This window comes from Protopterus annectens, chromosome 1.part0 (genome assembly GCF_019279795.1).
Source record: "Protopterus annectens isolate FY-2018-M chromosome 1.part0, PAN1.0, whole genome shotgun sequence".
Taxonomy (NCBI): Eukaryota; Metazoa; Chordata; order Ceratodontiformes; family Protopteridae; genus Protopterus; species Protopterus annectens.
The window spans coordinates 878368286-878396153 of NC_056725.1; the positions used below are offsets into that span (position 1 = coordinate 878368286).

Sequence of the window (27868 nt, forward strand, 5' to 3'; positions counted from 1 at the left end):
CCGAAACATCAGGAGAATCCTCGGAAGAGGGGGAAATTCCCAATGGGGAAACCTGAGGCGGAGGATCTCTGGGTCCTGTAGCAAGAGAAGTGGCAGAGATGTCAACAGGTACTATAGAGGGAGGAGCTACGGGAACAGACTGCTGACTGATACCAGTGGCCAGTACACTCTTCATCACCTCGAATGCTCCCCTCCCAGGCAGGTCCGAGAGAACCCGCCAAGAGCTAGGAACTCCAGGGACCACCGAAAGGGAAGCCTCCGAGGCAGATGTCGGAGCAGAGCTCACCAAGGCCGAGGCTCCAAGGGGAAGAGCGGGTTCGGACAAGGGTCCGATGCCACTCACCCCCTCGGAGGAGACCATGGAAGCCCGACCACCGAATCCCTCTAAGGAAGGTCTCGAAGAGGAGATAAGAGTAGAGGCTGAAGGAACAGAAGGGGTATCCGTCCTCCAGCCGTAGCAGTAACCATTCCGAAGACTCCAACTCCAAGCTCTGGGGTAGAGTTGAAGGAGGAACTGTAACGGGTGTGGACCAACAGTCGCCTGTTGAGACGGACTATGTAACATTTGGGCCAGTACCTGTGACTTAAGTAATCTACTGACCACTCTCTAGGTCATGATCTGACAGTCTGGATGACCTTGAAGATCGGCTCCGATGGCTCCGTTCGAAGAAGAGGTGAAGCCGAGCCGAAAGTATCGGCTCCAAGGAAGGAGACCTCGACCTCTTCCTGGAATGAGCCATCGGAACCGATACTATAGATCCTGTCGGAGCCGACTTCGAGCCGACAGGAAGCCTCGATGTATCGGCTCCAGCCGGAGCCGATACAGCCACCAAAGTAACAGTGTCGGAGCCGATCGAGCCGACACCGATGCCTGTGCCACATGGGTGTCGGAACCGATCGGAGCCGACACCGGCGGTCGTTGCAGATTCGGCACCGATAGCCATCGGTGCCGAAGCCCTTGTTAAGCCACAATCTGCTCCAGCCGAGCGATCTCGACTGAACGAAGTCGGAGCCGAGGCCGCAGGCTTAGACACAGAAGCCTGGGCCTTGGAAGATTTAACTGATTTTGACGGAGCCGACTTAGCCGGAGAGCCCTCCGGCTAAGAAGGCCCCTAAGAATCAGTTTGTTTCTTTCCTGCAGGACTCTCTGGCTGAAGGAATGACAAATAGCACAGGAGTCCTGCAGGTGAAGAGGCCCCAGGCAATACAGGCAAGAAGTGTGACCGTCTGTCAGAGACATCTTCTGACAGCACGAGTCACACTTCTTAAAACCTGAGACCCTCTCCTTTGACATGGTGCTTAAAACACACACACACACCAGTCAAAAAACTTAAATCAAAGAAAATACCAAAAGGTATTCCTAAAAATAAACACACACACACCCTAACAGGGAGGGGATGGGATGGGTAAAGTTTGACTAAAAAATATTAAAGGAGACAGGGATTTTCTGTCAGGAAATCTAAATAATTAACTTATAACTAATAATAAAGTGTTTTTTAACAAAAAGGGGCTTTAATATTAATAAAGTGAATCACTTACCAGGAGCTGGTAAAAGGAGGACCTCATAAGCGAAGCGGCAAACGAGATCTGGGTACTTACCGCCTTGCATCATGGGATATGGGGCTGCCTCGAGCTGGTAAAAGTGACTCTCGAGCTTAGCAAGTGCCGAGTCGGAGCCGAGGGATCGGCTCCGAACCCATCAAGCAAGAATGAAGGCGAGATTGACAACTTAACATCCAAACTTGACGAGGCCAGTACGGGGCAATCAAAATCATCTCGCTCTCCATGTAAATGGCCTTCTGTATCACCCTCGGTAGGAGGGGGAACGGAGGGAAGGTGTAGAGAAGACCGGGGGGCCAAATGTGAGTCAGAGCATCCCTGGGAATCTGTCCCTGAGAAGGAAACAGTGTGAAGAACTCTCTGCATTTCGCATTGTGAGGGCTGGCAAAAAGGTCGCAGCAAGGAAGACCCCATCTGTCGAAGATTTTCGCAGCTATACCCTGGTTGAGGGACCACTCGTGGGGTAAAAGAATGGTCCTGCTTAATCTGTCCGCAATCACATTGGACTTCCCCGGTATGTGTGTTGCCATCAGAAAACGGTTGGTAGCTACCGCCCAGTGCCAAAGTCTCATGGCTTCTCTGCATAGTGGGTAAGACCTGGTTCCACCTTGCTTGTTTATGTACCACACCACCAACATGTTGTCGGATAGGATAGTAATTGGGCCCTGTGGGAGAGCTTGATGGAGAGCTTGGAGTACCAATAGTACCACTCTCATCTCCAGGACATTGATATGCAAATGCGATTCCTGGATCTGCCATGTGCCTTGGACCGACCTGTCCAGGTAATGACCCCCCCACCCTACCTGGGAGGCGTCCGTAGTCACAGTGGCAACGGGACAATGAGGTATAAAGGGTCGCCCCTGGTCGAGATTTGATTGGAGAAGCCACCAATGCAGATCTCGACGGCAACTTTCCATGATTATGATTAAGTGGTTCAAGGGAAGTTCCTGATAAGACCATTGAACCGACAGTAGCCATTGTAGAATTCGCATGTGAAGTCTGGCCAAGGGAACTAGAAGTATGGTCGACGCCATCGAGCCCAACAGTTGAAGGATCCGATGGGCCGGGGCTCTTTGTAAGTGGAGGCAGGATTTGACTTGATCTTGTAAGATCTGAATTCTTGCTGCCGGTAAAAAGGCGCGCATTCTTTTTGTGTCTAAGTCTGCGCCTATGAAAGTAATATGCTGAGAAGGCTGTAGTACAGATTTTTGCAAATTGAATGTGATCCCCAAGAAATGGCCCAAGGTAAACGTGGCTCTGAGCGCTTGGAGTAGTAGATGCTCGGAGGTGGCAGTAAGGAGCCAGTCGTCTAGATAAGGAAACACCTGGAATCCCAGACTTCTCAGGTGAGCAGTTACCACTGCCAGACACTTGGTGAACACCCTGGGGGCTGTGGTGAGACCAAAGGGCAGTGCTCGGAATTGGAAATGACTGACTCCGAGGTGGAAGCGTAAATGTCTCCTGGACTCTTGAGCTATGGGAATGTGATAGTAAGCGCCCTGGAGATCTATGGAGCACATCCATGCATCTTTTTCCAGCAAAGGAAGAATAGATTGAAGAGTGACCATTCGAATTTGGACTTCTTTACGAAACGATTCAATGAACTGAGGTCCAAAATGGGCCTGAAGTCCCCTGTCTTTTGGTACCAAAATAATTTTGAGTAAGTTGCTGATCCGATCTGGTCGATGGGGACAGGCTGGATGGCTCTTTTTCTAGCAGCTTTGAAACTTCTAATGCTGCCTGATCCCGCTGACTGGGTGGTACGTCCGGGATTTCCTTAAAGAAAGGGGGTTTGTTGAAGGGATGATATATCCTCCGTAACGCGAAGCACCCACTGATCGCTTGTGATGGATTCCCAAGCTTGTGGGTGCGCCAAAGCGACCCGACTGGCTCGAGTTGCACAGTCGGGCAACAACTCAGGAACGCTGGTTGTATGAAGAACCACAAAGAATCGCGGGTCTCCAGAGTTACGGGGCCTCTGCCTCCTCTGGGCGGCGTCTTCCAAAATCCCCTGCCTCTGGAGGGGAATCACTGGGTGGAGTAGGGAAAGACTTTTGAGATTTTCTAAACCACATTTTCCTCCTCTCCCAGCCTTGCGGTAAGGCCTAGAAGGAGCGGAAAATCGGGCCCCAACGGCAGTCAAAGTCTTGCCCTCCTGCTCGCACGAGTTAGTGTGTCCTTCACCTTGGGTCCAAACAAGGATGACCCATCAAAGGCCGGCGAAGGAAGACTTGAAGGCCTCCGTGAATGAACACAAGTGTAACCAGGCTTGTCTCCTGAGGGCAACGCCTGTTCCTGCTCTACTCGCCTTCGCCGCATATGAAATGACCCTCATGGACGAGTTAACAATAGAAAAGAGGGTAGTCATCTGCGCCAACAGTCGGGCCAGCGCCTCAGGTAGGTTACCAACAAGAGAGTCATTCAGCTCTTTGAGAAGATCCCTTTGGAGCCTCGTAAAATGACATAAGTAGTTCAGCGACCGTGAAGGCAAAGGCCGCTGAAGAGAGGGTATGCTTCCATTACCTATCCATGCTCCTAGAATCCTTATTAGGAGGATGAATAGACGTCGAAGCCTCTGCCACGTCCTGCTGTGTGGCAGAAGCCACCACCAAAGCATCTACAGGAACACCCTTTGTGAGAAACTCCTTCTGGGGCTGACAAAATTTATTGGGCCTCGCAGGCACCGGTTCCACAGAATCAGGGTGTTCCCACGCCCTTCGAGAAACCAAATCAAGGAGTTCATCGAAGGACGGAGACACCCAGGAGGCGGAAGGCTGGGCCCCAAAGGCCTTGAGGAAGACTGACTCCTCAGCTGAGGGGGTTTTGGCTTGCCAGTCACCTCTCTGTCTCAGAATCTCCAAGATATCCGAGAAGGAGATATCATCCGAAGATGATTTGGGGGACCCTTCTGCGTCATCGAGGTCAGTATCCGATGTAACAGACTCATCTTGGGAGTCTACGTGCTTCCTCTTACACAATTTCTTCCGTGGGGTTCGTCCAAGCAGTTTCGGACGGACCACCCGGAAGAAGGGACCCCCGATGGGGGTATCCTCAGGCCCTGGGGCCCCGCTGCCGGGGTGCAACACAACAGAGGCACCAGTCTCCAAATCTAGGGATGGTGAGGTAGAATCTTGCTGAACTGGCAAAGGCATGGCCAGCGCGCTCCTCATGGCCTCAAAGGCGGACCTCCAGAATCCAAGGAGGTCACTGGTCTAGAGGCCACGATGGCACTGGGAATTCCAGCAGCCGATGCTCCGAGAGGAAGACTAGGCACCGAAGCACCCAGTCCCAAAGTGTTCCCCTCGGGCCCGGCTGAAGAGGTCGCAGTACCAAACCCTGAACCGGAGGACAGGGTAGGAAGCACAGTCGGAACCGAGAGATCTCGAAGGGGTCTCTGCTCCGACCGTATGGCTCCGCTTTGCTCCACCACCACCGGCTCCAACGGCTCCGAAGAGGTTGGAGGAGGAATCAAATGTGTTGGAGGAGGGATAGGCTCCGAAGCAAACTGTGCTGGAGCCGAGACCATTTTAGTAAACACTGGAGATTGGAATAGCCTCTGTAAAACCCTATCCAGGTCCGAATCTGAAAGTCTCGAGGATTTAGAGGAGGTAGACAATCGAGAAGACTTTCCTCTTGGCTCCGATGGAGAAGGGGACCGGCTCCGAAACGGCTCCAATGCTATCGGCGCCGACTCCACCACCGCATGGACCACCATCGGCACCGAAGGAGCCTTCTTCGGAGCCGAGGGGGAAGAGTCTGAGCTGCACACTTCCACCGGCTCCGAAGCCATTGGAACCGATGGAGGTGATTCACCTCTCGATACTCCAACTTGCGGCTCCGAAGACAATGGAGCCGAGGTAGGAGGTATCGAGGCAGACTCTTCGACCCTCGGCCCCGAAGTCAGTGGAGCCGAGGAAGAAGAGGTCAATTTTGTCTTTTTAGAAGTCGGCTCCGACGGACTTGTCGGAGCCGACGATCTTTTCTTTTTGGAAGCAACAGGAGGATCTAAAGCTTCCTCAAAAGAAGGCTTAATAAGCCCTTTCAATATTAATTTGTTCTTGCGTTCTTGAAGAACTCTAGATGAGAACGCATGACAGACGCTACAAGTCTCTTGCAGATGTTTCGGCCCCAAACAATAAACACAAACAGAATGACTGTCTGTAATGGCCATTTTATATTTGCAGCGAGTGCATTTTTTAAAGCCTGATTTTTGTTCCTTAGACATGATACAGGCCACAACCAGTACAAACTCTAAAGAAAAACTACCACAACAAGTATACACAAAAAGCGCCAACAGAAAGGCGCGAGACACACTGGCGCGAGTACTAGTGAAAGTTACCTCACAACAATTTAAACAAATTAAACGGGCCAAAGCCCTCTAATTTAAACGGGCTTTGCCCGAAAAACAACTAACCAAAGGTTAATAAAAACAATTAGCACTCAGATAGGGCAAAGGCCCTCTAACTTAAACGGGCCTTGCCCGACTGAACAAATAAATTTCTGGAACAAGCACTCAATAGAAACAAGCACTCAACAATCAGAAATAGCAAGAAATAGCTGTTAAAACAGCTGTTTGGTTAATATGGACAAAAATTCCCTAAGTCAAGGACCAAAAAGGTAAAATAACCACTTAGCTCCAGCCAAGTCGAGACCACGTCCAGCTTGTTAAGCGGCAAACGAGATCTGGGGAAGCAGGTGTAGTGCATCCTGGGATAGGGAGTAGCCCAGCCAATGAGAGACTTCGTGCTAGTGTATTAGTTGCCGAGTCGGAGCCGATGGATCGGCGCCGAACCCATATGTTGTGAATGTAGGCGAGATAGGATCCCATTACATCAAGCATTACATGATTTTCTCATGTTTGTAGAACAAATATCTATTAACAGACATCCTTTTTTATAAATTCAGCAATACGTGATGTTTTTCCAGTAGGAACAGCTTATACAGATGTTTCCTTTCAGAATGGCATCCTCACATCAGCAAAAGTGCTTAAATCACAAAAGGACAATAGAAAAGTCTAAAAACAGACATTATGTGACTTCCCATAGAAGGCCAGAAAAATATACCAAAAGGAAATAACAATCTCTTGTGTGCGTGACTAGCTCTGCATACAGCTATTGTAGTAATTCAGTTATGGGAGAGAAGGACAGAGAGAGGTATTTTGTAGAAGTCATCATTCATATCTGTAATGAAGGAAAACTTTGTAAATATATGCTACAAATCTGACAGACTACATGTGGTGTGTTACAAAATAAGTTATCTGTAACTGTGCTTATAGCTGCAAAATATATTTCTTTATCAGTGCGCAATTTGAAAGGCTTGGTGCTTTAAAGAGACTACAGATGGAGTCATGCAGAGCTACGTGTCTCTGATTCAGCAGTAAACAGCACAGCAAGACTGTGTGTCTTAAGAAGACTTCAAATCCCACAGCAAACAAGTAAGCAGAGCCATATAATTTTTCAAGGATCTTCTGCACCACTCTTTCCACACCTTCCTCTGCTAATCTTCTGGAAGAGCAAGTTGAAACTAAGGATATTGAACTGGGTCTCTCCAAGAAAGGTGAGAGTACTCTTGAGGGGACTGGATCTACAGATGGAGAGTACCTTGTTCTAGGCAGAAAAATAACTGAGAAAGTGGTCAGATCTGAATCTTTTTTCATAGGATCAGTGGAAATTAGATCCACCATTTTTTCTTTCTCAGATCTGAGGTTGATGTCAGATCCATTTTGGGTTTTTTCTTAGAAGGTTCTGAAACTGTAAATTTCAGATACGTTTTTGGTAGTTTAGATTTGGTGGAATCTCAGATATAGCTTCACTAAAAGCAGAGGGGAGCAAGCCTTTTAAGATGAACTTGTTCTTCCATTCACCAAGCGCCCTGGGATTAAATCTGTGGCACATAGAGGAATTCTCCTGAAGATGCAATGGTCCCAGGCAGTATACACATAAGGTGTGGGCATCTGATAGAGAAATTTTATGCCCACTCTTTCTGCATTTTTTAAACCCTGCTAGGCCTTTTTTGCCATAGCCCAACAAACAGCCATAAGCTAAGTAATAATATATATATATTTTTTTTTTTTTAAGGAAAGAAGGAAAGAAACAGAAAAATTACCAACAATAACAATTAAAATGAGCTACACAAAGTGTAGAAGGAAATTTAATACTAGCAATAATATTTAAGACGTACACCTGCACAATATTAATAAAAGGAAAAGACAATACTAACAATAGTATCCTAGAGAGTACCAACTTTACGAAAAGCTAAGGGAAGAACCAAGAAAAGTTAGGTAATATTTAAGTTTTTGATATATATATATATATATATATATATATATATATAAAATATTAACACTTATCTAATTGCCGCTCAAGAGTAAAGATAAACCACATCATTCACGTAAAGTGCCAAATGAGATCTGAGGTACTTCAGGTTGGTGCATTATGGGTAAAGGAGAATCTCGAGAGTTTCAGATTGCCACGAACTTTAGCAGCGGCCATGTCAGATCTGAGGGATTGGATCTAAACCCATCAGTTGAGGACAGCATGAAAATAGACATCAGATCATATGTTTCTAATGAATGCGACAGGCAGAATTTTTGCTTTTCTTTATTCATGTTCATAAGACACAGTTCATCCATTAAGGCCTATTTATATTTGTAAACACAATGTGCCTACAGAAACTCATTACCATTACAAAGTGTACACCTGACAACAAAATAATGTATTAACAAGCTTTGAACTTCATTATAATGCAGACATTTAAACAACAGTACATTAACTGAGTCTGCCACACTTGATATTTAAACACTAAGGCAAAGCCCTTCAGTTTTTACCAGATCAATGAGATGACGGCAGATCTACAAAGGATAAAAAAAAACTACTGAGAAGCCCTTTCCTATGCATCTCAGTATTGCAGCAGCTCTCCTTGTTTCTCGCTCACACTGCCTACTATCTTTTATGCCATGTGATACAGAATGATTTCTGATTCTCCTCCTCCTCCATTTTTTTTCTGCTTCTCTGCCATCTGTGTGTTCCTTTCCTATACTTCTGCTTTCAAGCCTCATTTCTGCAACTGAATTTCAGATGTCATTCATGCATACATAAAAAGCCTGATGTCTGCCTAGACATCCTGAGTGGCACAGCATCTCCCCACAGCTGCCTCTTCCCTTCTGTTTCCCCTCAACAGGTTCCACTTATTCCCTAACTTTTTTAAATATTTTGCTATTCAGTTTAGCAACCCATAGCATATGCCCCATCTCAGTCTTAAAGTAGAATGCCTGACCTTTTTTTACTCCCAACCATCCTTCCTATACAATTCGGGTTCTTCATAATTCCCCTTAATAATTTTGAAGACCCAGATTCCCATTTACCATCTGTTCTCTAGTGACGGTAGCTTAGTCTATATAGTCTCTATTTGTTTAACTTCCCTCCACTACCTTTTACCATCCTAGCAGTTTTCCTCTTTACTCGCATTACTGCTTTTGTTTCCTTTTCCCTATACAGCCTTCAAAACATGGTCATACTACTCTAAATGAGTCCTAATTGACCGACACAGGAGTAGATTATGTCCTTGTGTCTAGAGCCAAGTGCCCTTACAGATAAGGACATCCTGTTGGCCTTGATTACTGACTTTGTTCCAGGTAGTTCATTGGTACAATTACAAGTATCTTAAACATTTCTCCTGTTATATGGCTTTATGTTATACCCTCCATCTTACACACCATCCTAGGGAAGTAGCATTCTAGTAATTCATCTACCATCTGTCTGCTTGTGGTAAATGCTTAAACCTTCTCTAAAGATTACCCCATCCATCACATACCACAGTGCCTGTTTTCGTACTTTCTACAAAAAGTTTGATCCTGTTTCCAAGTACTTTCCGCCTCCACAAACATTTCACATGGCGGATGAAATGACTACTCAACATTTTCTCTGTGTGAGTGTGTGTGTTTCTATGTACTTGCATGGGCATCCTGGCTCCATTACAACAATGAAATGGATAAAGCTGGTAATCAGAAAATGCACGGATAAACAAATTACTTTTTTTTTCATACTGGCATCAATTTACAAAAAATACAAGATATGTGTATAAAAACACAGTCATTTAGTAGGTTAGTGAAGGCTCAATATTTTTTTTTTTGCATGTGGTGTCCTGTTACCACATTCTCTTTTAAATTTATTTGCATAACTTTAAACATCATAAATTAAATATTTCACAGATATTCCAAGGCCCCAGTGTCTTAACATCCACTCACACTTTGCCAGTATCTTTCTTTATGCTGTACCTCCTTTCTTCATGAAGGCCATCGCAATCAATCCCAGAGTAAATTCTCATTCAGTCATCTGGCTGTTTTTAAAGAGAAACAGTGCGTCGCACACAGTGTTTAAAATACAGGGGAAGTTTATTCTAGACATTTGCGAGATGCTGGGATATAAACCTCTCTCTCTACCGTGTTTTATTTATCTGGAGAAGATTTGGGTCCCTGATTCTACTGCTGATGGTTGATATTGGACTTGCAGAAGTACAACAGATCCAGGACAGCTGGACACTGGTATAGTAAGAAAGAAAAAACTCTCCCTTCAAAAGTCTTCAAGACACTGAATAAAATGCTAGAGCTTCCAACCTCTCTTGGCAGCTCAGGGACTTTAAGCCTGTGATCTTTTTAGTTAGGAGACTTTAGGGTCTTTCTGTTTGTTTACTAAGATACATCCAAAAGGGGAGTTCTATCTGATAATTAATCTGATCAGCTGACTGTAAGGGACCCATTACCTCTTTACATCTTAATGATATTCCTTTAGCAATTAGCTTTGCTAAAAATAAAAAAATGGACTTCTTGAGAACAGCTGTCATATCAACCCAAGTTCTTAAGTCCCTGACTGCATTTTCAATTTGTAGTGGTGTGATGTCTATACAATATGAAGAGGGGAGGTGCTGTCCACCAAAAGAAATTATACTACACTTTTCAGCATTTTGTTTAAGCCATTTTAAGTACAAAAAGAGTTTATACAGAAAGTTTATTCTGGTGGGTTGGAGTGTTAAGAGGGTGGGAGAATAATTACCTACAGTTTGCAATTGCCAGCAAATTTTGTTAGTCAGAGATCTTGGCTCTCTGCTTGGAGATCTGAGAAGTGAAAGCCAAAAATAAGATGCCCCTGCATCGAGCCCTGAGGGCCCCGCTGATAACTTTCATATTTTCTGATGAGGCACCTGCAACTCGCATCACGTAGGTTATGTCAGCTTGCTATCGATCTTAGTATATATGGGTTGATTTTTAAAACATATAGCTACTGTATGATGGCAGCATGAAGAATGGTGTCATTAGCCAGATCAAGATGGACCATGTGTGCTGCATGGTCTCTTTCTACAGCCATCATAACACTTTAAAAGAAGTTTATCAGATTTAATAAACAGGATCTACCCTTCATAGAGCAAAACTGTTGGGCATGAAGTCTGATATAAGATTCTTGACATCTTTGTTTATGAGGTCAGTTGTAATATATGCCTTGGCTTTGCAAATGAGGCTTGTAAGGCTGATAATTACCAAGTTGGTGGGAAGTCTACCCTTATGGAGGGTCATCACCACAGCACCGAACCTCTCATCAAGGACAAAACCAGTAGCTAAACCTAAGTTAAACAGTTTAAGGAGGGTGTCTGCAAGGGCATGTTTAACACTGTTAATTATGTAACCAGGTACTTTGTCAAGTCTCATGGAGGAAGTGTTTTGGTCTTGGTTAACACATTCAGTAATGATCATTACATGTACCTGGGGGAGTAAAAGACTCACATATTTCAGGGGTTTGGACAGTGGTCTTAGGAGTAAAACTGGCACTAAATTTCTTCATAAGCAAATTGACAATGTATGTTAGGTCAGAATGAGAAACATCATTATGAATAAGTTAAGAGCAGTGCAAGTTTTTGTTTCTTAGTTTTCTACCATAGCTAAATAAGAATTTATTATTACCTTTGGCTTCAGACACCAGCCTATCTTCAAGGGCTCTTTCACAAATGTGATAGAATTCTTCAAATTTTTTGTAATGCTCTTGATATCAACAATGATAAGAGAGGTTTCATATCTACTAAATTTAATGAGTATCATACAGTTTATTTATGGAGGTAGATCACTAGAGTGTCTTGTCACTGTGTCTTGTGTTTGAATGTCCACTAAAATGCGAAAAACTGACTGTTACTTTTTATTTGCAAAAAAAAGTATACTTATAAAAACTATTACTTTTGCATTGATGCAAATGACATCTGTTACACACAGTACCTTATTTGTGTAACATTTTAAAGCATACTTCATATCTGCTAGTTAAAACTTGAAAATAAAAATATAAAAATAATTTTTATTTTGTCAAAGTACTTACACATGCTTGCTGATTTATATCACTAACAGTGTAACATGTAGTGTCCTAACAACAAGTGAGGAATTATCTTCTTTGGTTGACCTTTGCCTAAAAATTCTAATCACAAGGAGACAATGTTACAAATACCATTGGATGTTCATTCCCGCTCCTGCTGTTGAAAAACAAGCATAGTGGCTAGTTCGCCTCTTCTATTATCTCCCAAGATTTTTGTTAACCAGGGAAAGTCTGTAATACTGGTTAACTTTGTTTCGAGGCTAAAAGTGTGTGTGTGTGTGTGTGTGTGTGTGTGTGTGTGTGTGTGTGTGTGTGTGTGTGTGTGTGTGTGTGCGCGTGCATGTGCACATATACATAAAAACATCCACACATACTTCATGCATTATATAAATGCATAAACAAAGACACCACACCCACATAAAAACACACTCAAGTTATGCATAAATTCACGGTACATATATATGTATATATATATATATATATATATATATATATATACATACATATATACCCTCATTTAAATGCTGCTTTTATATATCAATATGCATGTGTGCGGAATATATATATATATATATATATATATATATATGTATATGTATATATATATATATATATATATATATATATATATATATATATATATATATATATATATATATATATAGGAACCTATATTATACATATACATATAAATATATATTCTCACACACACACACACACACACACACACACACACACACACACACACACACACACACACGGATGCTGATACCTTTGCCGAATGGCACTTTGGTTGATATCTGTTTAGTCAAGGTGTGCAAGATCGACAATCCCTGGGTAGGGGAATATTCCCTATCCCTGTGGCTTGTGCATTTTTGGGGTTAGAATACATAACTAGCAGAGGGCGTGGTGAGCACAGGAGGCTTGCCCTCTGCAAAAAGCAATGTTTGCTATGTATTTTTTCTTTAAATTTTTGCATGTGCTGAGATTACTGCTGAATGCAATAATGTGTCAACATGCATAATATCGATCAGTTTGTGTCAACATTATGCACACTAGCATAAATGTTCAACCAAGTTAATTAAATTCAAACACACATTTTATATATTTATATATATATATATATATATATATATATATATATATATATATATATATATATATACACACACACACACACACACACAACTTATAACTAAATTCAGTGTATATACATGAAATGTAGCTTATATACATATATATATATATATATATATATATATATATATATATATATATATGCACACACACACACACACACACACACACACACACACACACACACACTCAAACACAAAGGCATTTTATACATAAATATGACAGCTACAAGGTATAGGTATGTTAGGTTATATTAAGCCAGTATTTTATTCTCCATTTTATTAATTCTACTTCCATCAAGTAAAGGGGTTGTTTTTCTTTTATTTTTCTTCTCAGGGTTGAAGGTAATGTCAGGGAACTGCTGGGGGGGAGGCATCTGAACATTCTGACTCACAGATGGGGTTTCACTGCTTTGTGCGAGTATTTTTGTGCATGAGCGCACATGTGTGCACCTGTGACTCTGTCTATTGTCTTTTGGAGCATTAAGGTAGGTATATTAATTGTCACACTTTGTTCCAGTGGTTGCTCAAAGGATCACGAAGGACTCTGAAGGACAATGCTAATTCATTTTTTTAATTACAGTTACAGAAAGCTGGAACTTATCTCTTACTCTGAATTGGGAAGTTCAAAAGTTCTACCCTGTGGTTGGGAAAGGGATTTCCTTCATCTTTTGATATGAGGACCATCTGGTGGACTTGCCGCTTCTGAGATGAGCATCATTATTTTTATGTTTCAAAATGGGTAGATGTTATTTAATGTAAGTTGTAATTTACAGTTCTCTGAGAAGTTGTACTCTGTTTTGCTTTAACAGAACAGTGTAATATAGAGCTTACTCTTGTTTCTGGAGGCATTCTTGTAATTGTGACTATCATGTTTTAGTGTGCACATATATTTTTAATTTGCACAGTGCATCTTACTTTAATGTGTTCTGACCTTCTGCCATAGTCTAAAATATTCAAATTTATTTTTAGCATAACTTAATATAGTAGGACTTGCTCTGTTTTTAAAGAGGGCTCCTGTGCTTTGATGCATTTAGTTGCTTTTCGTGGCAATTTTCTGCATTTAGGGGATGTTAACAGGAAAATGTGTGTGTGTGTATGGATGTTTGTAAGGTGTTTACTGGGGCTGAAATATATGTGCTGCTGTGCACAGTTGTTTATTGTTCTGCAATTTTGTACACAGATCTTGTTTTTTTCTGAAGTAGGCAGGATGCTAAGAGATGCTGTGGTACTTTATCACCATCCTGCCAGCATTATAAACATGCCATCTCCACAGTACACATACATATCAGCCAGGCTGTCAGTGGTTATTAATATCTAGGACCCTGATAAATACAGAATACGCAAGCATATACATACATACACACTTCTTGGGCACATGTCTGTGCTAACCTGTTCCACAGGATCACCCGCCTTTATTTTGAACTTCCAGATTAAAAGATGTAGTTAACATCAAAACAGTTACAAAAAAAGTCCTTCCAGAACCAACTACTCAATTTCAAATCTTGCAAGGTTCTTAAAAGACTGGGAAAACTTCATACTTTCAGAGTTACCAAATGGTAAGCAAAATCAGCTTTCTTACTATGTTACAGTGTTAAGCTTGAGGACAGCCTCAAGAAACCTGAATAGAGAAAGGTGTCAAAATCTTGTCATAAGGCTTGTACATGTGTTTGATAGACCAACATCCAATATTTAAACATCCAATATTACTTTAAAACTGTTCATATATGTTGCCTGTTTTAAACTCAGCAATAACCGATTCCAAACTCTAACTTTCAGAGAGAAAAAAAACTTTATTTTTTTTAATTCTGTCTACAGTGATCAGTAAGGCCCGACTCTTTATAATAGCTATGGCTGTAGCAAACAACTCATCTTACCAGCACTTGTATGCCATGATTAATTTCCTCTAATAGCTGATGGTGCAGACAGCTTACTTTTTGGGTAGCTATTCGATACGAGTAAAGTACTAAGGTTAAGTTGTTTATTTAGTACAGTCTCTACTCCTTCTAAACTTCTAATGCAAGACATACGGTATATGCAAAAGGAGGCACAGTATTCCAAATGTAGAAAAAACATTGCTTTGTACAGTGGTATCATAACTGATGGGTCCCTAGATGAGACAGAGCATAGCCTATCGCTAATCATGCAAAAGCATCTGCAAATGATAAGACTGGCATTCGCTTCACACACAGGATAACTGTCCATCTTGACTTCTGCATCCTTGGCTAGATTAGTATGATTCATGTGATTATCATTTGGTCCATAATGCATGTCACTGCATTTGTTTACATCAATCAAAATTTTGTTTTCATTTTCCCATACAAAACAGTCTATCTTTAAAATTATAACAATCAAAAGGTACTAATTGCAAGAGCTTCTAATACGGCTTACCTTTTCAATCAGAAATAAGGACATGGTTGGATCTAGAAATGTTAATGCAGAACTTAAGGATAACATGACCAAGCACATTAGTGAGATTTTTGGTATCCGAAATAAATCCCAGAAAGATTCTCTGATGGGTAAGTCATCTATACAGACAAAAAAAAGAAATGTTTACATTAACAGAAAGCCACAATTTCAGAAGGATTTAGTGTGAATTCACCTTCATGAGAGCCTGTTGCAACAAGTAATAAGGCTAAATTCACAGGTGTGACAACCCTACCCAGACATACAGTATTGAGTCGGTACTTATTAAGAAAACTCTGTTCATTCTCTTAGGTACATTGCAGCACTTAATGAGTTAAGCACAGCTACGCACTCATAACTTTGTCCCATTATTTATTTGAGCTGCAATAAAAAACTTTGCAAACTTTTTTTTTATTAAACCACAAGCCAAATAAATTTGATGCGTTACTCAGTGATGTCAATAAGGAATAATGTGAGCTGCATCCATAGGCTTTAATGGACACATCCCTGCACATGTGAGATTATGCATCCATTAAAGTCTATGGACACACATCATGCTTTCCCTAAGTTGATGTTACTGAAGTTAAAGTTTATTGGTTGTTTTCAGTGGTTCAATATAAGGGAAAGCAGTACTTTCCAAAAATTGTTATTGAAAAAAGCAGTGGTCAAAAATATTTGCCAAGGGGGTGAAAATTTTGTTCTGCAATTTATGCACCACATACTGTAAACATTTTTTTACTGAACAAATCACTTAAAAAGCTCTTGCCACAAACAGTTTTTTCTCTCTTTTGGGCAATAGATTGTTAAAGGAGTAGGCAAAGCCTTTAATTTAATCCATGTGAAACTAAGGGAATCACCAGTAACTTCAAGGAGGTTCCTCTGTACACCTTTACGTTCTCTGTCTGGCAAGACAGTTATGTCCCTGTCTACAGGCTCCTTACAAAATACTGGATTCAGCCCAGGACTGTACAAAGATTTTTCCCCTATGAGGACTGAAGAGTTTGGCAACCTGTGTTAGATATAATGATAGAATTATGCCTTTCCTCCGAGCTATGCAGTCACCTCATGGGGGAAATCTGTGTCCTGTTTTCTGGAACATAAAAGTCTCATCTCATCTTTGAAACTGTCTGAAAAAAAAAAAGTTATGTACCTACCATAACTTTCCATGTTAGCTGTCCTTCGTCTCGCCTTCCTTCTTACTGGATGGGTTTGGAGCCGATCCTCTGCTCCAACTCGGCCACTTTCTCTAGCTTGAGAGCTCTTTACTGGCTCGAGGCTACCCCTTATCCCAGAATGCCCAGCATCAACTACCCAGATCTCGTTTGAGATAGCTCACACTAGACATAATCATAGAAGATAATCCATTATTATAATTAAACCTGGATACACAGTAAATTGTCATGGTTTGCTTGGGAAGCAACTAATAAAACAAGTTAGCCAGTGAAACCATTGAAAAGTCTCCTCGCAATCCTCAAGGAAGAGAGGAGGAGGTGAGGGACGCAAGAAGGATGACGAGATGAAGGACAACTAACATGGAATGTTATGGTAGGTACATAACTTCTTTATGTTAAGTTGTCCAATCTCGCCTTCATTCCTGCTGGATGGGACAGCGTCCCTAGCACCTCAATCCTAGGTGGCTCATTGGAACAGACTCTTCAGAACCGTGGAACCAAAGGAAGCCCTGCCCCGGGAGACAACATCTACTTTGCAGTGAGAAATAAATGTATGAGGAGCTGCCCAAGTAGCTGCTGCACAAATTGAATCTATGGGCAATCTAGATTGAAATGCTACTGAAGTAGCTACTGACCTGGTTGAATGACCTTTGGGTTTTTCTGGAAGATCTTTTTGTCGCAAATGGTAGGTATGGACAATGGTGTCTGGTAACCATTTTGACAAGGTTACTTTAGAAACTAGAAGGCCTTGTTTGTTGTTAGCAAATGAAAGGAACAATTGATCTGATTTTCTCATCTCTTTAGTTCTATGGAGATAGAAATGCAGTTGTCTATGCACATGCAGTTGGTGTAATCTGTATTCTGTCTTGTTGGAAATTTGTTGTTGTTGTGTCTTTTGGCTTTTCCCAGTTAGGGGTCGCCACAGTAGTTGATTTTTACGTGCCGCGTTACCAGCCCTGACGCACAACCTTCAACGAAGGTATGCCCATTCACGCATGTCTCCATGCAGAAGACGCTCTAGCTGAGAATCAAACCGCACAGCGTCTTACTGTGAGGTGACAATGCTACCACAGCACCACCACCACGGGATTCTGTCTTGTTGGAATGATTAGGGAAAAAGACAGGAAGTTCAATGGATTGATTCAAATTGTGTTCTGAACAAACTTTAGGCAGAAAAGATGGGTTGGTTCTCACAGAAACTCTGTCTTTGTGAAAAACTAGGTATGGAGGGTGAACACATAGTGCATGAAGTCCTGAAACACATCTGGCAGAAGTAATAGCAACTAGGAAGAGAGTTTTCCAAGAGAGAAATTTCAAAGAACATGATGCTGCTGATTCAAAGGGTGGCAGTATCAAGAAGGCCAGAATCAAATTGAGATCCCAAGGTGGAAGGGGCTCTTTCACTGGGGGTCTAAGTAGAGTTGTACCTCTCATGAAGGCCTTACAGAGTTTGTGAGACATTATGCTTGAGTTAGAAACTCCGATGTGAAAATTTGAAATGGCAGCTAGTTGTACTCTGATGGTAGCAGCAGCTGCACCAGATTGAAACAGTTCTGCTAAGAAATCCAAAATCTCGTGTATAGGAGCTGTAAAAGGATCTAAATTCCTGGATTCTGCCCAGTAAGAGAATCTTTTCCATTTGCCAGCATAAACTTTCCTTGCAGTTGTCTTATGGGAGGAAACAATAATATCACACACTGCTGGGGAAATATTGGGGAGCCTGGCTAAGATTGGAAGTGGAGTAACTAAGCTGTGAACTTGAGAGATTGGAGGGATTGGTGTAGCCCACCTGACTGATGAATCAAGAGGTCCGGTACTGGGTCCAGAATCCAAGGCTGGGCTAGAAGGTGGGGATGAAGGAATGGAAATCAAATGTCTCAAGGCCGATAGGGGACAATGAGGATCATCTTGCAACCCAACGATTTTCCTTTCTGAATGACTTTTGGAATTAGGGGGAAGGGGGAAATGCATAAAGGAGTCCCTGAGGCCAATCATGGACTAGAGTGCCCCTGGGTGTCTGACCTGGAGGAGGAACAAGGGAGAAGTAGCTGCTGCATTTGTTGTTGAGGGGAGAGGCAAAGAGATCGCAGCAAGGCTGGCCCCATTTGCGGAAAATAAGATCCACAATTTCCTGTTTCAGAGACCACTCGTGAGGCATGAGGATAGCCCTGCTGAGCCTGTCCACTATTACGTTGGATGTCCCAGGGATATGCGTGGCTGTCAGAAAACGTTGGGAGGAAATCGCCCATTGACACAGTCTAAGGGCCTCTCGGCACAAGGGGTAAGACCTGGTTCCGCCCTGTTTGTTGATGTACCAAACCACTGACATGTTTTCCATCTATATTGCAATAGTCCCGGCAGGGATAGTCTTGAAGAGCTTGCAACGCTAGCAGCACCGCTCTCATCTCTAGGACATTGATGTGCAAGTAGAACTCATGAGGTTGCCAAGTGCCTTGGACCATCTTCCCTAGATAATCCCCCCCCTCACCCTATCAGGGAAGCGTCCGTGTCACTGTGGCAACCGGATGGGATTCCATGAAAGGTCTGCCCTGAGTCACTATTGGGGAGACCATCCACCAGAAAAGGTGTCTTTGCAAGATTCTGTAATTAGCATCATGTGAGACATGGGTAATTCCTGGAAGGACCATTGTGTGAAAAGAAGCCACTGAAGGATTCTCATGTGAAAGCGTGCTAAGGGAACAAGAAGAATGGCTGCTGCCATGGACCCTAGAGCTTGAAGAAGATATTTGACTTGAATTCTTTTGCTCCTCGGGAGAAGTGACACCTGTTGTCAAATAATGGAAACTCTTTCCTGAGGCAATTTTATAATCATTTTTCTTGGGTCTAGCTCTGCTCCTATGTATGTAATAGACTGACAGGGCAACAAGGCAGATTTTTCGAAGTTTATTGTGATGTCTAGTTGAGCACAGGATGTGATGGTGTAATCTCATGCCTCTCTAAGTTGTTGCTGGTGGTAGCAGTGAGGAGCCAGTCGTCCAGATAAGGAAACACCTGGAATCCTAGACATCTCAGGTGAGCCATAACTACTGCCATGCATTTGGTGAACACCCTGGGGGCTGTGGTGAGACCAAAGGGCAGAGCTCTGAATTGGTAATGACTGGCCCCTAGCGTGAAGCGTAGAAATCTCCTGGACCGTCTGTCTATTTTTATATGATAGTACGCATCCTGAAGATCTCTGGAGCACATCCAATTGTCCTGACCCAGAAAGGGGAGAATGGGCTGCATTGTTACCATCCGGAACTTTTCTTTTTGTACAGATTTGTTTAATCTGCTGAGATCCAGAATTGGTCTCCAGTCCCCTGTCTTTTTGGGCACTAAAAAGAATCTTGAGTAAGTTCCGGATCCTACTTGGTCTGCGGGGACTTCCTGGATGGCTCTTTTTTTCTAGCAGTCTTGAAACTTCTGTGACTGCCTGATCCCTTAGATTGGGTGGAACATCTGGGATGGATTTTTTTGAAACAAGAGGGGATTGATGGAAGGGAATCTTGTAACCTCCGGATATAATGGATAGTACCCATTTGTCTTTTGTAATATTTTGCCAGGTGATTGGGTACAATGAAAGCCTTCCCCCGACTGCCTCGAGAGTTGAGCATCCCTTCAGGGATGTTGATAGGGTTTGGAAGAGAACATATCTCTGTCACCCTGATTTTGCGGACCCCCCTCTGCCATGAGGGCGGTGTCTGCCACTGTTATTGTTTCCCCCTCTGCTCCTGGGGGAAAATTCACCACATGCATCAGGCAAGGGTGCCTGGGATTTTCGAAACCGCATCTTTCCACCCTTCTGATCCTTTGGGTATGGCCTGGTAGGAGTGGAAAAATGGACTCCCACATCAGTGAGCGTCATGCCTTCCTGGTGGCATCTGGTAAGCGTGTCTTTCTCCTGAGGCCCAAAGAGAGAGGAGCCATCAAAGGGGATATTGGTGAAGGAAGCTCTGAAAGTTTCCGCAAACTGACACAGCCTCGTCAAGAATGTCTCCTAAGAACCACTCCTGTTCCTGCAGCTCTGCTCGCTCCATCGGCCGTGTGTGAAATAAGCCTCATGGAGGAGTTGACTACTGAATTTAGCTGGGTAGCTACCTTGGCTGAAGCTCCCTCAGCTGTGGGATCTTGTAGGATATCACCAAGCTCTTTTAAAAGATCCCTCTGAAGCCTAGTAAAATGGGAAAGATAGTTCAGGGACATAAGGGAGAAGGTCGCTGATGAAAACATTCACTTCCAATATCTGTCCATCTTATGAGAGTCTTTATTTGGTGGATGGACAGATGAGGAGGTTTCAGCCAACTCTCTCTCTTTGTGGCTGCTGCTACCACCATGGCATCAACTGGGACACCTTTAGTCAGGAATTGTTTGTCTTGGGGAGCAAAAATTTTTTATTTTTTAAATGGACACATAGTAAAGCTTAGTCACGCTATGTATAAAGTCAGAAACTACACTTTTTAAAAAAATTCAGACTTATAATATTTTAACAATTTCACACTTAAGTTACACGAGTATTTTTAATACTTCACTGTTTATTAATACATTGAAAGTAGAATGGACTTACAGTGGTATTACATGTTTTAAAAGATTTGGTTAAGTTACGATACTCTGTTTTATGAGCTGTTTAACAACTGAAATATCTAAACTTCGATTGCATTTATTATATTATGTAACTTAAAGATTCATTTTGTCAACGAATGCACTTTATAAATGTAAGGTTCCCTAAAGAGAACGAAGTGGTGCCAGGTTGCAAAGTGCACTTTAACGCACTTCATAATTTGAATATTTGTTTTATTGACATAGAACAGCAATTGTACATTCAAAGAAAGGAAAGATTTTTTTCTTTTAAGCACGTAGCACTTTAAACAAGACTCACCAATTATGAGTCATTAATTGTTACTTAATTTATCATTATTTGAATTGATGGTTGGATATAAACGCATCCAAAACTCTTGTGGTTCATCTTGAGAAAGCCTGACATAGGTTCAGGTGAAAGCGTTTGATTGATATATTTTATGTTTCGTGCAGTCCGCTGGTTTTGTGTTCAAATAAAGAGTTTTTCTATAATACCTTGAAGAGTTTTTTCGGAAGCCTATTTGGAAGAGTTTATTGGATTTACGTGGTGCCTCTTTGCTGTTTTGTTTTTGGTAAAATGGGAAAGATAGTTCAGGGACATAAGGGAGAAGGTCGCTGATGAAAACATTCACTTCCAATATCTGTTCATCGTATGAGAGTCTTTATTCGGTGGATGGACAGATGAGGAGGTTTCAGCCAACTCTCTCTCTTTGTGGCTGCTGCTACCACCATGGCATCAATTGGGACACATTTAGTCAGGAATTGTTTGTCTTGGGGAGCTGCGATAAATTTATTGGGTCTCCCTGGGACAGGTTCCATGGAATCTGGAGCGGACCAAGCCTTTCGAGACACTACAGACATGAAAGGATCAAAAGGCGTAGGCACCCAGTAGGTGGAAGGTCAGGAACCAAATGCATCCAGATATACAGACTCGTCCTCGGAGGGGGTTAGGGAAGTCCAGCTACGCCTCTGCCAAAGAATCTCAAGGATGTCCGAAAAGGAAACATCTTCAGAGGGGGACCTTGGGGACCCCTCCAATTCATCCAGGTCTGTATCTGAGGTGACAGACTCAGGGGGAGTCTTGGTGCTTCCTCTTGCACTTTTTCTTCCAGAAAGCCTGCTCAGAATGCTCTGGGGAGGTTTTGGAAGAAGAGGGTTCACCCAATGGGGTTGTCCTGGAGCACAGGTTCCCTATGCTTTGGGGCTGGAGGAGGATCAGAGGTTGTCACAGGCACCGAGGGGGATGAAGCCGATGGGACAGATAGTGGGGCTGTCTGTGGGGACAGCACTCTCTGCATGACCGCGAAGGAGTCACGGTCTCGACACAAAGAGGGCTCCAGCTCCGAAGAGACAGGAATCCCACTCTGCGCCGAGGGCAACGGCTCAGAGACCGATGTGGGAGCCTAGCTCAAGTGAGCCGACACTCCGAGAGGGAAAGCGGGGTCAGACAAGGGTCCGATGCCACTTCCCCCCTCGGAGCCGACGAGAGAGCTTCAGCACCCAGATACCTCGATGGGAGGAAGAACTGAGGTAATCGGAGCCAACATCAGAGCCGAAGAGGATGTCATTGGAGCTGAAAGAACCACTATCGGAGCGTCTATGGACTCTGGCTCCAAACTAAGCATAGTCGGAGGAGGAATCGAAATCGAAGCGGATGGAGCCGAAGCCTGTTGAGGCGGACTTGAAAGCATTTTTGCAAGGGCCTGTGACATCAGCAACCTACTGACCACTCTCTCCACATCCTGATCTGATAACCTCGAGGATCACGAGGAGTGGGAAGATGAGCGATGACTGGCTTTGCTCTGAAGTAAGAGTAATTGTGGTACCGAGCGAATCAGCTCCAATGAAGGAGACCTGGCTTGTTTGTGGTTCCGAGATGGCTCTGAAGTAACAGTTGGAGCCGACAGAGGAGTAGTCTTGAGTGCTAGAGTGCACTGACACACTTGGTTTGTCAAGCTCACAGGTCAGTTCCGAACATGGAGCCGACGGCTTGACTGGTTTCAAAGATTTCACTGGCTGAGATGCTTTAGCCAGAGAATCCTGTTTTAACAATCCACAGAGGATTAGCTTGTTTTTCCGCTCCTGCAGGACCCTTGGACTAAAAGCATGACAAATAGAACAAGAGTCCTGCAGGTACAGAGCCCCCAAGCAGCAAACACAACTAGTGTGCCCATCTGTCAGAGATATCTTCTGACAGCATAAGTCACACTTTTTAAACCCTGAGATTTTAACTTCCTAAGACATTTTGAAGTACTACAGAAAGACACACTACAATAATAAACGAAAAATTATATTAATAAAGACCTTAAAGGAGAGCCTCTAACTTAAACGGTTGTCCTTAAAAGGGGGGGGAGAACTCTCTAACTTAAACGAGTTCAGGGAACAACAGAAGGCCCAGCGACTAAGGGGCGACAGCCAACACAGCACAGAAAACACCACAAAGGACGAGATAAAGGGTTTACAACTGAAGAAACTTACAAACTACTATAACAGAGAAAAAATACATAAATTTTTCAAGTAAAATATTTGGCTTTAAGTAGAGAAAAAAGTTATACTAAGCCTGAGCCAGTATTGACGCAACCTCGCAGCTGAAGTGGCAAACAAGATCTGGGTAGCTGACGCTGAGCATTCTGGGGTAAGGGGTAGCCTCGAGCCAGTAAAGAGCTCTCAAGCTATAGAAAATGGCCGAGTCAGTTATGTCTTACCATAATGTTCCATCTGTGTTGTTGATCTTCTTCCAGTCGTCACTGATGGGTTCGGTTCCGAGCCCTCGGAACAAAGTCGGCCTAATACCAAGCTCGCGTACACCAAAAACTCTCGAGCAAAGCTGCTACCCACAATGCTCTTCTCCCAGTTACCTCAGATCGAGTTTGCATGCAACATATAGAAGAAAAGCAGAGGCCATTTCTGCACAGAAACACTGACACACCACAAGGACCCAAAAGATCCACCAGGAGCCTTTGATGGGGGACGGAGGGAGGGTGTGATGACTGGAAGAAGATCAACAAAACAGATGGAACGTTATGGTAAGACATAACTTCTTTATCTGATGTTGTTAATCTTCTTCCCATTCATCACTGACGGGACAGAATCTCAAGCTACTTGAAAACCTGGGTGGCCCTTATGGAAGAACATTCCTGAGAAAACATTGAGCCGAAGGCTGCTCTTCCCCTAGACACCAAATCCAATTTGTAATGTTTGATGAAAGTACAGGGTTTAGCCTAAATGGCTGCTGTGCAAATGTCGTCCACAGAAGTCCTGGAATGAAAAGCTCCAGAAGTTGCAATGGCTCTTGTTGAATGATCTTTGATATGAGCAGGTTTAGATGCATTCGCCAGTGAGTATGAAAAGGTAATACAATCTCTGAGACATTTTGATAAAGTGACTTTTGATACGGCACATCCCATTTTTGGACCAGAAAAGGAGATGAAAAGTTGATCCAACTTGCGGTAAGATTTAGTCCTGTCCAAGTAGAAACATAGTTGTCTATGTACGTCCAATGAATGTAGACAGTATTCTCCCTTAGTGGAACAATTTGGAAAAAACACAGGGAGCTCAATGGACTGGTTAACAGTGAAGTCAGAGACCTCTTTGGGGAGAAAAGATGGATTAGTACAAAGAAATACTCTGTCTTTATGAAAGATTAGATTCGATGCATAAGGCTTATAATTCCGATATCCGTCTAGCTGATGTGACTGCTACTAAAAACAGAGATTTCCATGAAAGGAATTTAAGGTCACATGTCGCAGCAGGCTCAAAAGGGGGTAGAGAGAGAGAGACTAATACCAGGGAGAGATTCCATGTCTCTACAGGCTGCCTGATTGGGGGTCTACCATGGAAAACTCCTTTGAGAAAGGTCTTCCAAAGGTGGGTGGAGATAAGAGGAACGCCATCTGAACTGTTATGAAAATTGGAGATAGTTACTAAGTGGACTCGATTAGCAGAAGCTGATGCCCCATTGTCAAACAACTTGGAAAGGTACTGAAGTATAACAGTTGCAGGAGTTGAAAAAGGATCTAGCATCTGATTATTAGACCAGATAGCGAACCTTTTCCACTTATCTCTGTAGAGTTTCCTGGTGGATGGTTTATGGGAGGCCAGAATAATACAGCAAATGGGTGAGGAGAGGGTTTCCTGCCTGGTGACTAAAGGAAGTGGAGAAACCAAGCTGTCAGCTTGAGAGTGGACAGATTTGGGGGAGTCAACCCTTGGGGGTGAGAGATTAGGTCCTGACGAGTGTCAAGGATCCATGGAGGTTGTAATAGGTAAGTCCGGAGGAAGGGGAACCATACTTGCCGAGGCCAAAAAGGGGCAATAAGGATCACTTTGCATCTCAACCAAATTGCTTTCTTTAAAAATAGAAGTATCAAAGGTATTGGAGGATAACAATAGAGGAGACCCACGGGCCAATTGTGAGTCAAGGTGTCTCTCGGTGACTCCCCGTCTGGGGGGAAAAAGGGCAAAGAAGCTGCTGGATTGTTGTTTGAAGGGGAAGCAAAAAGATCACAGTAAGGCTGGCTCCAACAGCTGAAAATCTCTGACGTCACATTCCGGTTGAGAGACCACTCATTTGGAAGGAGGATACATCTGCTCAGTCTGTCCGTAATTACGTTGGAGCTCTCCGAGATATGCATTGCTATAAGAAAGCAGATGGAATCTATCGCCCAATGCCAAATTCTCATGACCTCTCGACACAGGGGGTAGGATTTCGTCCCTTCTTGTTTGTTTATGTACCAGACTACAGACATATTGTCTGACTAGACTGCAATCATTCCCGATGGAAGGAGTGGATGAAGTGCTTGCAACAACAACAGCACTGCTCTCAACTCCAGAACGTTGATATACAAGTTGGTCTCCAAGCTGGACAACATGCCTTGGACTGTCTTTCCCCGAAAATGGCCCCCCCCCTATCAGGGAAGCGTCCGTGGTCACCATGGCTTTGGGTTGAAGAGTCTGAAAGGGGCAACACCAAAGACTTTCGTCTGCCCTCATCCACCAAAGAAGATCTTGCTTGCAGGAATTGGTGATGAAATTCTGTGAGTTTAGAGGATGAAGACTGAACACCCACTGGGACAAAAGGAGCCATTGTCACAGTCTCATATGCAATCTCGCCAGAGGAACAATCGGGATGGCTGCTGCCATAGACCCCAGAACCTGAAGAACTTCCCCTTGCTGACACATTCCTTTGACAAAGTATCACTTGCACTTGTAATCATAACCTCTGAAGCCTGTGAGGTGGGAGAGAGACCTGGCTTGTTTGAGTATTGAATACTGCTCCTACAAATTCTAATTGCTGGGTAGGATAAAGTAGCATCTACTAGCAAGCCTCTAGACCAATGGAACTGTTCCTTTGGTGGGGAACGAATCTTGTCTGGTCTCCAGGGAATGGCTTCAATGGTATCAGGGTTCTTCCACGCATGCTGCATGATGAGCTGGACTAACTCATCGGCAGGTGGGGTCACCCAAGAAGTAGAAGGCCGAAGGCGGAAAGCCTGCAGGAAGACGGACTCCTCCGAGGAAGGATTGGTAGACTTCCAGTCACCCCTCTGCTTCAAAATTTCCAGGATGTCTCCAAAGGAGGCATCGTCAGGGGGTGACCGTGGGGACCCTCCTACATCATCGTAATCCATATCCTCAGTGAGGGACTCCTCCAGGGAGTCAAGGTGTTTCCTCTTACATGCCTTCTTCCGAGGAGGCTCTTCAGTGGAAGCGTCTGAAGAAGACTCGGAAGGGAGATTACCCTGGACAGGAGTTTCCTGAGGCTTATGCTCTCGGTGTCCTGGGGAGGTGGCCCATAGCAGCAGTAGCTCAGAGGGAGCAAAGGGAAGATCCAACGTAGGAGGAGTGCTTCCAGAAGTAAGCACCCTCTCCATCACCTGGAAAGCCGGTCTGCCTAAAGAGGAATGGGAGGCGGGAGCCCGGAACCGAGAAAAACAATCTCAGAACCGGGGTCATGGCCCGCTCCCGGGGATGGAGCCTCAAGCAAGATCGGGGCAGGTGTCCGGACCTGAGGACAGAACCGATAAAAAACTTGGAACCATACTGGGAGCCGAGGGTTCCACCCCCCCCTACCATGAGATTGAGGAAGGGATGGTTCCGTAGGAACCGAAACCCAAAGGGGGGACTCGAAGCTTCAGAGAGTCACTGTCAGCACCGAGGAAAGGGTTCCCACCAAAGATGTTGGAACTATAAGCCTCGGAACTGACGGATCCGAGAGAGGAGAATAAGTTGGAGTCATAGGGGCAATAGACTAAAAACCCAAAGTGGGATCGGTTTTTGGAAAATTTGTAATCCCTCTGGCTGTTAACAGCTGATCGAATGGGCGCACCACATCCAAATCAGACAGACTCCTGGTTGAACTTACAGACACTCTGGAAGGGGAGTCAAGTCGGTCCAAACAAGGACTATAAGCCTAGCCTGAAACTGGGTCCAGTGACAGGGAGTTCTGGGTCCGTGGTATTGGAAATGTCGGCACCGAAGATTCCAATTTGGAGACAGGTAATAGGGGCACTAATGGTGCTGAGAAAGGACTCGGTGCCGAAGAAATACCTGGAGTAGAAGTCATAATCGGCTCGAAGGAGATAGTCGGAACCAACTTCGATGCGGTGAGGAGCGAGGTGGGTGCTGAGGATACTGGAGACAATAATGTTGGAGCCAAAGTTTTTGTAGA

The 27868-nt window shown here is 43.6% G+C and overlaps 1 protein-coding gene across 3 annotated transcripts in view; it reads right to left on the bottom strand.

The window, feature by feature from the left end:
- SLC18B1 (solute carrier family 18 member B1) overlaps nt 1-27868 on the bottom strand; it is a 1776356-nt gene that overhangs the window by 891021 nt on the left and 857467 nt on the right. For all 3 annotated transcript variants that reach the window (XM_044063787.1, XM_044063796.1, XM_044063806.1), the window contains exon 7: nt 15437-15573. In XM_044063787.1, the coding sequence (XP_043919722.1) occupies nt 15437-15573 (137 nt within the window). The remainder of the gene's footprint in view (nt 1-15436; nt 15574-27868) is intronic.